This window comes from Adelges cooleyi, unplaced genomic scaffold (assembly GCF_023614345.1).
Source record: "Adelges cooleyi isolate 19-005CV unplaced genomic scaffold, UGA_ACOO_1.1 ACOO_flye_CR_arks_rails_tigmint_CR_PRNA_574, whole genome shotgun sequence".
NCBI classification, from domain to species: Eukaryota; Metazoa; Arthropoda; class Insecta; order Hemiptera; family Adelgidae; genus Adelges; species Adelges cooleyi.
This window is the reverse complement of record NW_026096268.1, coordinates 16,348,692-16,363,055: the sequence shown is the minus strand read 5'-3', so window position 1 is coordinate 16,363,055 and position 14,364 is coordinate 16,348,692. Positions and strand designations below refer to the sequence as shown.

General features: G+C 33.0%; 1 protein-coding gene across 3 annotated transcripts in view; it reads left to right on the top strand.

The window, feature by feature from the left end:
* LOC126843238 (calcitonin gene-related peptide type 1 receptor-like) overlaps window positions 1–14,364 on the top strand; it is a 41,343-nt gene that overhangs the window by 18,022 nt on the left and 8,957 nt on the right. For 2 of the 3 annotated variants that reach the window (XM_050580623.1, XM_050580624.1), the window contains exons 4-5: window positions 4,731–4,822; window positions 4,893–5,012. In XM_050580623.1, the coding sequence (XP_050436580.1) occupies window positions 4,732–4,822; window positions 4,893–5,012 (211 nt within the window). In that variant the 5' untranslated portion in view covers window position 4,731. Of the gene's footprint in view, window positions 1–4,730; window positions 4,823–4,892; window positions 5,013–14,150; window positions 14,244–14,364 lie in introns of those variants that run through there. The other variant, XM_050580625.1, reaches the window with a different exon arrangement.

The window sequence follows — 14,364 nt, the reverse complement described above, 5'->3', positions numbered from 1 at the left end:
TTCAGAACTTCCGGAACATCTCAACCGAACCGGATGGAAGTCGGTGTATATTATATTATAGCACACGGTCGTACGGCTTGTATAGTTCAATTTATCCTTATACGTTTACAAAATTGTATTTTTGCAATAAAATAAAACAAGAGTGAATAGAACATATCCGTCTCGCCTTGCCCACTCGATAAAACGAAACTATATCGTCTGTAATATTTTTATTCTGATTCGTTTTGTTCGGATATTTGTTTTTATCTCAACAGCTATATTTTGTTCACGGTGCATTTAAACCGTTGTCGGCCCTGGTGCACCTCGAGTGATCTATTTAATGCAAGACACTCTTTATCTCGGAAAATAATTACAATATTATAGTTTTTATAATATAATTTTCACACCGCTGCCAAAATGTGCCAAATTCACTGAGAGCAGATTGAAAGCTTCACATTCGATTCAATTACATAAATAAACAGACTGATACAGACACACAGCTGTAGTTTCGCACCAACTCCATCCATAATTCTAGTATTCCGTTTACTTCATACTAACGGTTGTTGTTCTAACAAGGCCTTTGTGCTGTGGTTGTCTTAATGTGCCCGCACGTATGGTCCAAGACGTTCAGATCCCTAAACAAGTAAAAAACATATCATATCACATATCAGCTGCTGTTGTCATGTCTATATTATGTTTAATCGCTGTCTCGATGTTTGAACAATGATTGTTCATTTATTGGCCAAGTCAGTTATTATTATTATACAGAAAAAGGCAAGTGCAGTGTGGTAGGGGAACAGTGAAATTATTTGAAGTGAAAGTGATAATTTATAAAATCACTCAATACAGATTGTTAATAAAATACTCGCTTTAGAGGCTGATCTTTAGTATTTTATTGAAAAAAAAATCGTTTAATATGTTTATTGGTAGTACTTTTTTTTAAAAGTTTATAATTTTTTACTTGCTACACGGAGAAATTGTTTCAGAAACAGTACCTCTTAGCTACCCATCGAAGCTACTACACATTTTTCTATCGGCTTATATTACAATAAAGTCACAAATCTGTCTTAATTGTATTATGTCGGTTAATGGTATTGTCTTGGACCAACACCATCTAAGGATGTCCGTAGTAAGAGATACAAAAAATAAATTAATTTTAAAAAAAATATTCTTATTACATCTATTACCTTCTCAGTTCCACAGCTCACTCATCAAAATAGGTTTGTTTTGTGTTAGGTTAGGTTAGGTTTGGTTAGGTTTGGTTAGGTTTGGTTAGGTTTGGTTAGGTTTGGTTAGGTTACGTTTGGTTAGGTTTGGTTAGGTTACGTTTGGTTAGGTTTGGTTAGGTTTGGTTTGGTTAGGTTAGGTTTTTTTCAATTTTTTAATATCATACTATAGTTATTTTTTTTTTTTGTGTTTGTATCATGTTATCGTGACAACACTTTTCCAGCTTAAACGCTTAGAGTTTATTTAAAAACAAACGAAATTCAACCGTATAAATAAAATAATTCGGATATTACAATATCCGTGGGATACGCTCTATATAGGTAATTGAACTTACGGCCAAGATGATTTTCTTATAACGCATTCGTGTATCAATAATTAGTCGTTCGTTTATCGGGTACAATAAACTTTTATTGTTATATACGTAAACTTTGCGTGCATTAATCTCGGGCCTACGCAAAGTTTTACCTTTGTCGCATAGTTTTCTCGACGGTGGGTTTTCAAAAGGGAAACGGCGTTTTGCTCAAATTATTGCGCGCTGAGTCGACAGCCAATAACGGCGCATTTACATACCGTTTACGAAGCAAACTTACAGTAACCAGGAAATCGAAATTTTCCCCTGCCAAAAAGTAAATATGTGCTTTTCTTCGAGTGTTAAGTAAAAAAAAAAAAAAGAGCCAACGTTCAACCACGTCGAACGGATTTTTTGTGAGCTCAGCAACTGTAAGAATGTGAAAAAAAAATCCTGCAAAGTGGGGCAAAGTAGAGACCAAGCGTTTTTGGAGAGGAGGAGGTCACAGGTCTAAAGAAATTATTATAACTGAAAGAAACGCTTAAACGCGAATAAGTTGTTCAATACTGCAAAGCATAATCCTTATCGACTATACAGAAAACAGTGTAGTGAACAAAATTGAGCATATGTACCAGGGAAATGTGATTTCGTCATGATGGCCACACTGCAGATGGCCTTTTTGCTTGCTTCATAATTTTTGTTTTAAAAAATCCGATTTGTATAAGTGCGGATAAACATGCGATTCGACCCGGTTAAATGTTGTTGCAACTCGGCCAGTCGGTTATTATAGGCTGTAAAGTTAATGGAATTCGACGATCACGGTATTGTATTGTAGCCATAGCGTGAGAAGTTAATATACCGACGATTTTTTTATGGCTTCTGTTATCTTAAACGATAGTTTAATACAAACATCAATCGCGCCTTCGTGTATTTGATAATGAAATATTTCTCAGAAAATAATTCCAATTTTGTAGATTTATTTAAAATAATTATAATTTGATGAAAATGTTGACCAATTTTGAGTATAAGTTATTTTTGCAAATTTAATACTTCATAAAAAGTGGAGTGCATCATATCTGTGTACATTATTAAAAAGAACTCCATCTAAATTTGAAACTCTAATAACTTTAAAAGTAATTATCCAAAACCGGTGACCAATAAAAAAGTTCAGCATAAATTAAAAAACCTAATTAAATATATAGGAGTTCCCATTTTAATTTTAAAAGTTGATGATGTTCATACGAAAAACTACATAAGGTAAAACTTTAGATTTAGGCTTTTTAACGTGCATTATGTTTCACCTAATGACGTTCAAAAGTCAAAGTTTATTATAAGTACATCAACAGGGCCTTTATGAGTTGTTATCAAGTCTAGTAATAATTGAGTATATTAACGTTGTCGAACAGACAGAAAAAGGCAGGAACTTTGAAATAACATAAAATGCACACCGATATTATAAAAAAACAAGGTCGTTATACAGCCTGTGTGTATTTGATTGGAATGTGTCACGACAGAAGAGATGGTACGAAAAACGGCGGTGTCACGCACATTGCAAATTATAATATTTATGAATACCTTTAAAATTGCGTGTTGATCCACAAAAACGTTTATGTGTGGGTGCATTAACGAAATTAACACAGAGGTGCTAAGTACGCACATTCAATGTAATTAAACAGTGTAGGAAACACGCTCGGTCTGGAGAAACGATTGTCTGGGTTAATATATTGGGTATAACCTGGCAATTATATATTTTATATTATTATTAACAATGGTAAACAACTTGAATTTTACAAGGTAACGTTGGCGCACATTCTGTGTAGGGCGTGTAGGTCAAGAACCTAACCTAACCTAACCTCAAATCATTTATTGTATTGGACTGTAGAGGGCGGTGAAAATTCGTTAATCCGCAGTTGCTGTTTTGTTTATCAGATTATAGAAAAACGCAAGTTCCTGTTAAATGGTCACAACGTTTTTCAATGGCTATAATAAAAACTCCTAAAACTATAAACACCACGTCGTATAAACTAACGCTTTACACAACAGCCTGTTGTGTATATAAATAAAAAAAATATATATATATATACCAATATAATATACTCGGGTTGTCCCGTTTAATAAAAAGTAAGCTTGTTTTGTTCGAGCTATCAAAATGATAATATCGCTAAGAAAATAGGCAGCGTTATCTGAAGTAAAGGATTATCGAGTGTGCAAAGTGTTCTCAATATATATTTTTTTTTTATATTAAAGGCTTAAATTAAGGGTTTGCAGCCGGTTTCACCGACATTTGTTAAGAATTTAACTTTTTGTTAATTATATTTAACAACTAGTTAATGAAAATTGGGTTTCATCGAGATTTCTTAGCCCTAACACATTGTCAAAACGATTGTTAAATTAATCACCCGAAATCGGCTTGTTAAAAAGTTAATCGCCATGTTAAAAATGTATTGCAGTACTTATATATAATATTATATTATTATAGTTCATTAATTGTTTCATTATTTTTGTTGACCTGAGTATATTAGTAGTATATAATAAGTCACACATTTGATGAGGACGTTCTTTATATTGAGTATTTAGAGAACAATAGAAATGACAACTCTAATAACCCTTCATTAGGTAAGCAGAAGTTATATTATGTAGGTTAGGTAAAAAGGAATGGAACAGACTTTGCATTATAGGTTAAAATATCATAATTTATTGTATTTTGTAATTTAGCTAATATTGTTATGTCTTGTCTGTCTTGAGTATAACAATGGAAATAATTCTTATCACTTCCTACTTTTTTTTTTAGGCCTTCCAAATAGAAAAAAATTATTTTAATGACCTTGATGACAAACTATTTTTAGAAAAGTGTAGACTATGTAAACAATGTATTAAACAATTATGTATAAATTATTTATATAAACCGAAACGTCCAAAGAAAGTAAAATAAAATGTCAAATAATAACAAACTGTCAAATTAAATAATACAATCACTTATGAGTTATCACACATCTTAATGACCAATGAGAACGTTGGAATCGAGGTAACCGCTTTGGTAACCCAACTAACGTTTTGTAAACTTAACAAATAGAATTTAACAATAATAATGTCATGGTGAAACTTATTTCATTTGACCAGATGTTAAATTTAAATGAATTGTTAACTAACGTTGTGTTAAGAGTGTATTTAACAATATTTGGTGAAACCGGCATAACATGTCCAAAACGAATAACACAAGTGTTTTATGTTCCAGAATGGTAGATCAAAATATGTTCGGCAACAAATATCCAGAATTGTACACTTTTCTGATGCAACTCCGAGAGAAATGTTACTTCAATTCAACAGGTATCTGAAGTGTCTCGTCTGGTGGAGTTAAGTGAAAAAAAAAAATAAATTTGATTTTTGTACTTTGCAGTGGAATCGGACAAATCTTGTCCGAAATCGTTCGACGGGTGGGCGTGCTGGGACGAGACGCTACCTGGCGCCACTGCGGTAGCGCCCTGTCCGTCTTATGTGGTCGGATTCGATCCATCAAGTAAGTTTACCTACCAAACGGATTTGTTAAGAAAACTAAAATACAAATGAGAGAAAACTTGTATCCACAAGTTCCCCGTGTCACCACTGACCATAAACTGCTTGCCAGACAAAGACCACCCGTGTGGTTGATTTTGGAATAAATGTAGAAATTCAAAACTCGACAGAAGTGTGAGGTGTACAGACAATGCTGTCAAACTATTCCCAAGTGGTTTTTATTCGAGTGACTATCTGTACGTCAGGAGTTGCTTTGAAAGGGTCAGCCGTAGACAATGGACCCAGTCAGGGGTGGGTTAAGAAGTGGCTATTAATTTACCTTTTTTTTTTTTCGTTTGCCTTTGTTATTGAAACATATTAATAATTCTGATTGACACATTTTGCTGACCTAAATACATAATTAATGGGACGATTTTTGAGAAATTGATTTGTCATGGACACAAATGTAACTACATGTAAGACTTGCCGATGTAGTTGCCGAAGGGACATGCGCAACTAAAGTGACCGTCGCTAAGACAATGGTGGCATTGTTGAGTGTAGACGCCATAGAATTGATCGACCTCTTGAATTATAATATTACACTTTGTGGAACTTCTGAAAACCCAAAGTAAGATACCGCTGATGTAAATTCATCCGAAGTACATTCAACAAACCGTGGAAAACGTTTCTGTGGGTATTTTCCATAGCAAAAGCCATGTTGGCACACGAGACCGTTTTTATCAGCAACACGTGATGCGGAAAACGTCTCTAGTCTAATAGCCGTTTATTATTTGCTTTAGCATTCGTGACATCACAAGACATCCGACACCTAGAAGTGCCCCCCTCCACTTTTTCGCACTACTAACGACTTGCATTGTTATAGAACTAAGTGTAACGCGAAACGTGCAGTAATATGTATCTTCATTTAAACAGAACTTGTCAGTGTCGTGTACCACTCAAAGCGACAGTAAATCATAGTTTTACTTGTCCTCAGGCTATTTTGAATATCGCCAATATCTAATGTGCCAGTTTATACTAATTACACTTAATAATTAGCCAGTCAATCAACTGGTGGTTATGTTTATGCCTTGAAATGCATTAGTATTTTTCTACATCTTTCCTGGAAAATAAAAACATTAAAAACAAATAAATTTGTCATCCGTCGACAAAGTGCCATTTTGCCGGATAAAGAAAAAATGTAAATTCACTGATTAAAAAAATAATGCCAAAGTATTGTGCACGAAAATAATAATTAGAGCTGGTGAAAGTTTTAAATACAAACTTTGGCTGAACTTTTTCGAAACACAAAAAGTACACAATGCCTTTTTTTTTATAGGTTTTCTCTGTAGCTATAAAGTCGCAGTTGATTTTCAATCCAACCGATGGCAATCTGTGAAATTGGTATACAAATTCAAAAATAATAAAAATATGAGATCCAAACAGTTGATGGTATTTTTCAAAGTGTCTTTTTCCCCTTTTTCGGTTTATCCTTATAAAAAAAAATTGACTACAGATTGAAAAAAAAAAATAAGATATTTTATAGTCCCAGATCTACCTTGAGTCTTATTTTCTGACCTTATCTCGACCAATATATTTTAAGTTAAACAAAAACAGTTAAAATTAAATCATTTTTTTTTTTAAATCTTTTTTTTGCATCTTAGTTTTTCCATTTCGATTTGAACAAAGCACAACACCGTGACTTATAGCTTTCCTTGCATTCTAACGTTATTATTTAACAATCCAACTCACGCGTGACTAAGATAAAAATATATGCATGATGGTGCAATATTGTGACTATGATTTATAGTATCCGTCAGTTGTTTGAATTTATTATCATTTGCAGAAATGTAGTTTTTACCTTTTTATACCGTTCATATCAAATAAAAAAAAAAAAATTATAGAGTGCAACAAAAACACAGATATCTCCACCAAATAGCATGGTGGCTCTGTCAAGGGCCTAATCGACATTACAGGGAGCAGTAATAGTTTGGTTTGCTGAGTAAAACCACTTATATTTTGTGGAAGTAAACAAAAGCGTTTAAAAACTGGTCGATGCCACGTGAAGATCAGTGAACGTTTAATATGGTGCCTCGTCCGCTTTATTAAACAGCCGTAATGTTATGTAGGCCCTTGTTAAAATTCTCTCAAAATAACCATAATTCCTTGTGGAATAAATTATCCAAAAGTAAACCGATATGCGAATCGAAATTATTATTATTTAAAACAAGCTCTTCCTCGACGAACGGCATTCGCCAAAATATTTATAAATCGGTTTTACAAACAACAACGAAAAAAAAATAATATCCTTTTCGGATTGCAAACAATATAAGACACGGTTGACTTTTCGCAGTGATTCGTTACAATTTAGATAAGTTCAACAACAGTCTAGGGATTACCTAATCTCCACGAAGAGATCACCTCCGGATGAAGACCGATGGAACGATATTAGAGAAGATCTACATTGATTAATGGACGGCTTAGAGAAGAGGGATCTATTTGCCGTAGAAAAACATTTTCAATTTACAACGCTTGATCCTTTTGCGTTTATACGAAATTAATGATTGGTAATTACGGTCGATAAATTTAGTCTCGGGTAATTAAAATCGTCACTACTACCCTTATGCCTTTTTATTTTTAAAGGATAAAAGTCTTTCGAAGTTAAAAATAGATTGACGCGCGCTAAATGATTCGCTAAAAAGTATACAGCACAGATTAAATGAAACAAATATTTTATCATTGTGTGTACACTATTTTCAGCACTATAATTTGGCCCTACTGCGATGAGTTTAAACCGACGAAAAATCTATTGATGAAGTGCACAATCTGGTTTTATTTAATCATAACAACATTTACAATACTCGTGTGTGTGTGTGTGTGTAGTATTTGTAGTATCCTAACTGTAGTATGTACTACTTTTTGTAATTTCTCATTATATATTTTTACGACCCATTTATTATTTTGTATTCTATACGGATCTAAGGGCGGCGGACCTTTTTTTTTTTTTTTTTAAGAGAGACAGCTGTTACGAGCACATTTAGCACCGGTAAGTACCGCGTCCACATAAATGTGCACAATTAACAATATGCCCTCGGTATAAAAGTATTAAAGGAAAATGAAGGGCGAGGAGCAAACGCACTTAACAATGGACAATAAGCCCAAGTGGATTGCCATTTGACGCCGCCACCAAAGCCCTAATAAATAACAGTTACTCTTAACTGTACTCCACTGTAGTTTTTCAATTAGCTATGTGTGTGTGTGTCAGATATTTTTCGCTACTTTTGCTCGTAGAAAAAAGAAAAAACTAAAGTCAGCTTTCATTGAAATTTGATCGAATTTTTGTACTTAAGGACAATCCAAACAGTAGTACCTCCTAACGGTTGAATCGGTCATTTGAATCTGGATCAATAAATCGATACAAAAAATATTAGACTTAAAAAGTAGTTCAATCAATTTGTTATACAAAAATCAGGTCGACAGATAAGTTTTTGAATTTAATTATCAAAAGTGTAAGTCAACAGGCAATCAATGACTAATCTAAAGGTGTTTCAGATAGAAATGTGACTTAACCTGACATCATTAGATCAATAGTAACTACAGATGGTTATAAGTAATGAAGATGAAACTTGTGCTATCCGAATGGTCTCTGTTATGGGGTTTGTTAATAGGTTTTTTTTTTTTAATGATACTAAGTGTTTTACTCATTAATTTTCAGTTTTAAAACCCGCCGTGACTATAATAATTATTATGGTAACAATAGAATATTAATTTTTTTTTTGCCGACCATCTCTGCTGGTACTAAGCGTTAATGAAATTTCAAAAAAAACCCAATCCAACCTAACCGTAGAAGGCAAGTGAAAATGAAGGCAGCAAGTGTAATGTATACCAAAAGAGATGAACCATGTCGAAGATAAGCATTAAAACGTCAAGGCCGAAGGATCTGGATTTTTTTGTAAAGCTAAAAAATATGTTCAGGACACAGGAAATCAAAAAATACTAATAACATGATTGCTGTTTGTCCGTTTCGTGTGAGTTCAGTCCATACATTGATCTTCTACAGGTCAATTGTACCATGATTTAAGACTATAGATCCAAGATATGCCCCGGATCGATCTGGCAGAAACGTTTAAATTAATCTTGCCGGCGGCGTTGAAATATCACGCACTATTTGTACGTCTTAGCTTAATGCTCGGATAAGATTTTATTTTTGTTTTAGGCAAACCGCAGTGGCTATACTTAACCGCGTTTCTCAGGTGGTCGTCCAAACCGTGGTACTTAAGCGTTTAGGCTCGTTAGCCGGTCATTGCATTGTTTCCTCTTACAAACATCTAAGTACTCGACAATTATAGCGCATTAATCATATTATTATTACAAATTGATTTGAATTTCAAAATAGAACGGTTCTCGCGATACGTCCAAGACAATTGGGATGACATATACAGGGTGATTCGACTAGCGTTGGACACTCGTTTTCTCTGAAAATATAACATAGCTATAGTTTTTTTTTTTTTTTTTGGAAATAGTCATATTTATAGAGAATATTTTTCAGACGTCCAACCGTTGTATGTTTGTTTATTTGAAAGTGATTTTATCGCATTCAGCCATCAATCGTTATTTCGTAGAAATTATTTTACAAATACTTCAATTAAATCGGTCTGGACGGATTTGGATGATTTATTTATTTAATTTCGACGGCGGCGAGACATTTGCCCGCCAGTCTGATTTTTGAAAATTTTAATTGGTAAAAAGCAAAAAAAGTGTTTTCGTTGTATCGACAGTTTGAAACTGCACCAAACTAAAAACAACAATTACAAAGTTTTGTTATACGTTTATAATTATTCGATGAAAAAAAACCGATATTTTTTTTTTTTTTACAAAATCACTATAGCAGTGAACTTTGTTTGTCAAAATGTAAACATGTTCACTTTGTTTTGAAAACATTTTTCGCTTGCTTGCTGTGTGTCTGAAACCATTTTTTATGATTATACAATTTCAATTATTATCTTGACAAAACCGTGTGAGTTTTTTTTTTAAAGGTAAAAATAAGAAGTTCGTGGCACAAACAGCCTCTGTCTGGCTGTTTCACCGATAAAATGTAGTAATGTTATTGTTTATGAGTAAACTGGATATTATTAATATTCCAGACGCATCGTCTACGACTAAATACAAATAGCTTTCTCGCATAGTTGCCGTTAAATCTATTTCACAGCGCTATAATATATGCGCTGTGAAAATATAAGCCCTAACACGTTGTGTCTGAAATTAATACTATGCTGGTAACATGTGACATGGAAGGGCGATAGCGAAATTTGTATTAAATTTAATGCCGTTTGTCGTCTGTTCATATTTTATGAGTCGGTGCCACAGTTAACAGTTTCATGATTAACGGCCGACCATCTTGGTAGATACAAGACTTTTCAATGACAAATTAATGTATATCATATTAAATAGACTTATTAACTTCGGAACAATTCGCTGGAAATTTCGACTGGTCGATAAAAATCGGTTCTTCAATGGGCAAAACATAAGTCTCGTGTCTCGTAATTAAACGTGAGCCAAAAACATATGATAATTATTATTGTGGAAATTCAGTTTTGCCATATAAACGCGGTAGTCCGTGTAATAGGTATGACGACTGAAAGTGGGCGACGTTTAATTACCGAATAAGGTTTTTGCCCAAAACCAGCAGTTCATTGGGTCACGATAGAAGTGAATAAACCCTTGGAAATCCACTCAAACGCGTCCGTGACCCGTGTAGGCGAAACTTTGTTGAACAAAAAATCTATTTGAAACGTTTTTAGGACAAATCATAATTTTCGGTTCGATTCCAGATTAGGTACCAATTATTGAAGAAAAAAAATATATAACTATTCAAAATATAATAACGAACAAACCTGGTTTCCAGATCAAAATATGTTGAGAACTAAAAATTAAGGAAATTCTGGTTTTTTCCATCAAATCCGTGAAAGTACATAAGTCTCTTTCAGTATTGGAATTTTTTTAACTCTTTTCGTCATGTTCTGTTTCTTTCCTTGAAAGGTTAAAATCCAAAAAATATCATAGAAGGTCACACTCTAGGCCCAATTCCAGAGGAGCGTGAACCAGGGATGTGAGAATTCCCAGGGAACTGTGATTCTCTTAATTGATTTGGGAATAAAAACCATTGAATTCGCATCTACTGCCCGATGACGCCTTATTTTAATGTACATCTAGTATAAAATTACTTAATGTGACTAAAATATGACTTAATATGACTGAATGGGAAATGAGGCGAGTGGAAGATCACATCCACAAATTTAACCTATCTTAATGCTTTTTTACTGATAATAAACTGTCTTTCAGATAAAAATAACGTTATGGTTATGGTTTCTAAAATTTTCGAAGAAAGGTCACATTTTTTATTAAAATTATTAATAACAATTCAACTCGCACGGTTTTGCATAATACAAAAAAGCTGTTGATTGAACACTACAAAAAAACCATTTTTTTTTAGTAATTGCATCTTGCCAGTAAAACAGTTTATAAATAATTAAATGTTTACTCGCGGTAGACAATACAAACAATCTGCTGAAGCCGCGTTAATTCGCATAAATAATTCAACTAGAGAGTTATTATTATTATTTTTTTTTATTCCAGAAAAATGTTGTTATTGTCTCATTTGGTCGGTTAAGCTGTCGAGTACAAACCTAATTTAAATATCACACTAACTTAAAACTGTTTGCTACAAAAAAAAATCACTTTTGAGTGATTAAACAGTGGTATTTTTTCACTGTTTTAAATGTATATTAGTTTTCACACAGAGTGTCGTTCACTCCAAACAGCATCTCCTATTATCATGGTAAATTATTTAAGACTAAGATAAAAACCGTACAATTATTGATTTTATTTATAATGTCGGTTATTTGTGTGTTAAAGTATATAGACATTTTATCGATGAGTTTCCCTCCTAGTTCCCCTTTTTTGTCATAACCAAACACAGCCTAAAATCCATCAAGATTCTTTTTCATGTAAAGAGAAAAAGTTGTTCAGTTGACATTTATACAGTTGTATTGTATACACTGTACACATATATCATACCTAATGGTCTATTAGGAAGATTCTTTTTCTCTCTGATAACATTCATGGTGTACATTTGTCAATAATTTTAAACGTTTACTTTTATTGATACTTGCAATTCAGTGGCATTCCGAATAGCATTAACATAATATATAAAAAAAAAATATGGATTTAAAAGTGATAAAACGAATAATAAGTTGATCTTCTCGTGTTGTTTACTGTACACATAAAGAATCTTATATTTATGTAATTATTATGTTATTTGTTCATTAGCGATTACCTTGGAAAATTCCCCTTTTACAAATAATATGCATTTAATTTTGCACGAGGGCAGTTTGTAACGGTGACAGTTTGGGTTGACAGAGTAATTTTAGAAGGGAAAAAAAATCATAATTTATAACTTTAAAAAAAAATTACAACCGTCAAGGTAACGTTTGGTACGCTACACAAAAGTCATTAATAAAAACATTTATATGATTTTAAGCCTGATGCTTTTAAGCGAATTGATTACATATTATCATAATATTTTATAACAGTTTTCTTTTAAAATAATTGGTATTTTAAACATTTTTATTCACTCTACATAACCATGTTGAACAAAATTCAATTTTTTTAAATATTATCTCTTGGTACTTTTTTTACATACTATATTATTTTTGTATATATCATGTTACACTGATAACATGATCTCTGATACCAACTACAACAAATAAAATTGGTTATAACTATATTCAAACCCATTCATTCACTAAATAGACTCAAACTAAACAGCTGCCCCATGGTCAGATGCAGCTAAAGTTTCATGACATATTACTAGATCCTTATCTAGATCCATACCGGATGACTATAAACGAATTCCCTATGTTGTTACCTAAAGCGAATTTTACCCAAAATTCAATTTGTCTTAATCAATTAATTAGTTCACAATTTCTCGCAAATAGCTTACGCTTTGAAAAACACTTATTATGTTAAGCACAGCATGTCAAGGGCTCTTCTTGTTAGGAATGTCTTAAAATTCCTATACCTTTCATCTAACACTAATGTTGACCTTTTTGGCGTAATTCCCAATTAATTGTTGGACAGTTGAAGTTCCAGTTAGCGCTCTTTCACCTTTTTCCTTTGTTTTTTTTTTTTTTTGGAAACTTTCCTGTTCAATCGCTACTAATCCACTAATGAAACGCCTAAGTTCTGGTTAGTAGACGGACACGAGAGTAAGTTTAAAAGCTGAAAAATCGGTAATCCTATTTTGAATTGTTTTTTGCAAACTCGCTTTTAGATAAGTATCGCGCGCTTTTGTTAAACACTATCTAAATAATGATATTTCAACAACAATTTTGGCAGATTTTGGCTAACTGTATGGGAAGCGACTAATTGCTCCTTGCGCTATGGTTTATATAATGTAAGAAACTTTAGACAACCGCAAAACTTCTACGGCGGCAGTACCGTCCGAACTGTTTCAAGTTACTTTATTGGGATCGATTTACAAAATTATAGAAACGCATTCACAATTGGCGAGTATTGTTGAGGCCAAAATGAATAAGTACCAAATTGAGAATTAAATAACCGCATCGAAGCTCGAATAAAACGCACGGGCAATCGTTTCAATGTCAAGATAATTTTAAAAGGTCAAAAGTTTTAACCGCCGTTGTACACTACAAAGAAAACGCACCCGTGATTTTAACGTATGGCCGGTCTTAATAATGATTTAAAACTCTTGGCTATTAAATCTCAAAGGAGACTAGAACCTCCCTCGAGCTTTCACTTTACGATGGCCGTTATGATTTAATGGCAAGAAAATAAGTAGGTACTCGACGGCTACTCAGCGGCGGAAAAAGTTGGAACAATGTTGGCGTTTATGAAATATTGATAAAAGACATACTTAAAAGTTTATAGTTGGATAAAAAAAAAAAAAACCCCGGTAAAATATTGCTTTTTCAGGTGGACTTCAGGCCGATTGCCATCGACAGTCATAACTTACGAGGGTTCTAGTTATAATAATAAGCGTTGTGAAAATGTTTCTCCTTTTTATAAGAACTCCATAAAATATGGTTAAGTTGTGTATATATATATTTTTTTTTAAACTCCACTACACGCGCCTGGCAAGTTTATGCTGTAGTGTAATATTTTTCCACTCTATCTGAACCTATAGTGAACCTACGTGTGTGTGTTGTAAACAACATTACACGAATGCGGCTATGAAAAGGTCAGAAGGGAATAATGTATATTATGATATATTTTGCGGTGAAAAGGATATAGAATGAGAAATTTTTTTTTTTTTTGGAAAACCCCCAAAAAGAAGGTATTAACGACATGAGATGAGTAAT